Genomic DNA, 3,407 nt, shown 5'->3' with positions numbered 1-3,407 from the left:
AAGGGAATACGCAGAGAAGGCAACGGTAAAGCTGGCGCACCCCTCCCGCGACTGTGTGCGCCTGTCGGCGACCGTCCGGACCAGAAGTTGCGGGCGTCCTAGAGCGGAGTTGGCTCGAAAGACCAAGCGCGGAGACTCCCGGCTACTCCAAGAAGACGGGGAAGAGAAGCAGATCGGGCCTGAGGGGCTAGAGGGAGGGGCAGCTGGGCTGGACCAGGGGAGTGGGAGTTAGTGAGGGCATCCAGACCCCGGGAGTGGTGTGCCGAGCCGCACTGCGGCCCACTGTGGGCCGGAGGGTAGTGGAGGAGCTGGGGGCGATGCCGCGGCCGGGAAAGAGTTCGTACAGTGACCAAAAGCCGCCCTATTCGTACATCTCGCTGACCGCCATGGCCATTCAGCACTCGGCGGAGAAGATGCTGCCGCTGAGCGACATTTACAAGTTCATCATGGAGCGCTTCCCCTACTACCGCGAGCACACTCAGCGCTGGCAGAACAGCCTGCGCCACAACCTCTCCTTCAACGACTGTTTCATCAAGATCCCGAGGCGGCCAGACCAGCCGGGTAAGGGTAGCTTCTGGGCGCTGCACCCCGACTGCGGCGACATGTTTGAGAACGGCAGCTTCCTGCGGCGCCGCAAGCGCTTCAAGGTGCTGCGCGCGGACCACGCTCACCTGCATGCTGGAAGCACCAAGGGCGCGCCAGGAGCGGGACCCGCAGGTCACCTGCATCCCCACCACCCCCACCACCCGCACCACCACCATCACCATCATCACGCTGCCACACACCACCACCATCACCACCACCCGCCCCCGCCCCCGCCCCCGCCGCACATGGTGCACTATTTCCACCAGCAGCCGCCTCCTGCTCCGCAGCCTCCACCGCACCTCCCGTCTCAGGCCCCGCAACAGCCGCCCCAGCAGTCGCAGCCTCAACAGCCGTCTCACCCCGGCAAGATGCAGGAGGCGGCTGCGGTGGCGGCGGCGGCGGCGGCGGCGGCGGCAGCCGCGGTGGGCAGCGTGGGGCGCCTGTCTCAATTCCCACCCTACGGGCTGGGTTCGGCCGCGGCCGCCGCCGCAGCTGCAGCCGCGTCCACCACCGGCTTCAAGCACCCGTTCGCCATCGAGAACATCATCGGCCGGGACTACAAGGGCGTGCTACAGGCTGGCGGGCTGCCCTTAGCATCTGTCATGCACCACCTGGGCTACCCAGTGCCAGGTCAGCTCAGCAACGTCGTGAGCTCGGTGTGGCCTCACGTTGGCGTCATGGATTCGGTGGCCGCTGCCGCCGCCGCCGCCGCAGCCGGGGTCCCGGTAGGCCCAGAGTACGGGGCATTCGGGGTGCCAGTCAAGGCCCTGTGCCACTCAGCAAGCCAGAGCCTGCCGGCTGTTCCGGTGCCCATCAAGCCTACACCTGCGCTACCACCCGTGACCGCGCTGCCGCCGGCGCTCACTGTCCCGGCGGCTTCACAGCAGCCGCCAACGCCAACTGCGGTGTGCTCTGCCTCCACAGCCTCGCCCGCAGCCTCTTTGCTGGAGCCCACCGCTCCAAGCGCGGCGGAGAGCAAGAGCGGCTCCCTGCACTCGGTTCTGGTGCACTCCTAAGTGACCCGGCGGGGTAGGGAAAACAAACACGAGAAGAGACGCCCGGCGCGGGACTGCACCAACCGCCCCAGAGGGAGAGGGCGCCCTCAGAAGGCCGGGCAGAGCTGGCGAGTCCGAGGCTTTGCGTTAAAGGAAGGTATTTAAACCAGCGAACAAAATCCGAAAAGTGGATTGTCCAGTGGTCTGAATAAACATAACTCTCCTGGTGTCTGTGTTTATACTATGTTGTACAATCAGATTAATGAAAGTCAATTTTTTCAGGTAAGAGTTTCTATTGTAATTATTATAATCAATAAGTTATGGGGGGAGGGAGCAAAGGAGGTTGGGGAGCCTCATTCACTGGCAAATTGACAATGGATTTCGACCCTTGTTTCTGGGAGCAGAAACTGACTGAACTGAACCTTGCGGAGAAACCTAACAGAGAGTGATGCTGAAACGAATTTCAGCCGCCAAGTTTCTCTCATCCCTTGGCAGTCGCCTCTCGTGAATATTCAAGACAAAACTCCATCCACTAAGGAAATCTCCTTTCAGTTGAGAAGGAAAAGGGGGTACTTTTGATACCGTTATTTTCTAGGCCAGCTAAATGAGCGAAAACACAGCGTCAAGAATAAAATCACTTTGAGCGGGGAGGAGACAGTAGGAGCGCACAGGAAAGGTCTTTGGGAAACAGTTGAGTTTCTTGGCCCTGACCCGGGGGTCGAGAAAGATGGGAGGAATCGCTAAAGCAATTAGTTTGCATACAAAAAGAAAAAAAGTGGCAGCGGCTTAAAGAGCAAAACCCCAGATTCCAAAAGTAAAGTTTGGGAAACAACACAACCAAAGAGAGACAATATAAGCGACTTTCCACCTGCAGTTCCTTTGTATGTCAATCAGATGGGAGATCTTGAGGAGCCCAAGAATACAGTGAATTCCCACGATCTATTCTATCTGGAATTTAAAGAAAAAAAAACCATTTATATCACAGAGATTTTGTTCTCTTGACTCATTAATGCGAGAAAAACTTTTGCATCATCCAACAGTGTTGCTTTTTAATACTTGCAAGAGCGTTGGTGGCTGTTCCCTGCCAGCCTTCTTGGATAGAAGCTACCAGTCTGACCCCAGTCACTTTTGCACGCTGCAGCAGTTTAGTGTTATTCCCTTTGCTGTTTGGGCGCTTGTGTCTTTCAGGCAAATTCTGCAGTTTCAGTTTGTGAATGGAAAAGAAACTTGCCTTGTCTCTGTGGCCCTACCCCCTCTTTTGAGTCCCAGGAATAGCACTTTACTTGCAACAAACTTAGGAACGAAGTGGGGAGGAGTGGGGAGGAATCAGCTTTGCTCTTTGGCTCTAATCGCCTCTGGCTTGTGTCCGCGCCGCTCTGGGGTTGTGACTGCACTTGGTTCCTGTCTGCTGGTGTTGTACGCGGTGTTCTCCATTAAAGCTTCTCTCTGGACATTCCGACGCGAGTGTGAAGATGTTTGTCTTCTCAAGAGGCGAGACCACCTTAGTCTGAGTGCCCACTCCCCTTTATTAAAAATCTCCTTTCCCTTTATGTCATAAACTTCAGAACTTCAAAGGAGTGAGTTCACAGGCGAGCCACCTGTGGGGACAAATTTCCTCCATTGCTCCTAGAGCTCCCTTCAACTGTTGGCTCAATTATCTTCCCTACCTGTTTTCATAACGCTAGTTTTCTAATTGAGTTTCATTAAATACATACACCTCAATGCTAGAGGCTGAATTAGCCAGAACTCGTAATTAATTCTCCTTTCTTTATCACCACCACCCGCCTCCTTTTCGTGAGATCCTCAAGGGCAGACCAAGGCTGGTGA

General features: G+C 56.0%; 1 protein-coding gene across 1 annotated transcript; it reads left to right on the top strand.

Moving 5' to 3' along the window:
* Nucleotides 1–317: 317 nt before the first annotated feature.
* Nucleotides 318–2,442, top strand: Foxb2 (forkhead box B2). Its single transcript, XM_046459365.2, has one exon. It carries the CDS (start codon nucleotides 318–320, stop codon nucleotides 1,599–1,601), a length of 1,284 nt encoding a protein of 427 aa, XP_046315321.1. The 3' UTR covers nucleotides 1,602–2,442.
* The last annotated feature ends 965 nt before the right edge of the window (nucleotides 2,443–3,407 follow it).

Source organism: Marmota monax, unplaced genomic scaffold (assembly GCF_021218885.2).
Source record: "Marmota monax isolate L192 unplaced genomic scaffold, Marmota_monax_Labrador192_F-V1.1 WCK01_AAM20220418_F8-fsc00059, whole genome shotgun sequence".
NCBI classification, from domain to species: Eukaryota; Metazoa; Chordata; class Mammalia; order Rodentia; family Sciuridae; genus Marmota; species Marmota monax.
This window is presented reverse-complemented; position numbering and strand designations above follow the sequence as displayed.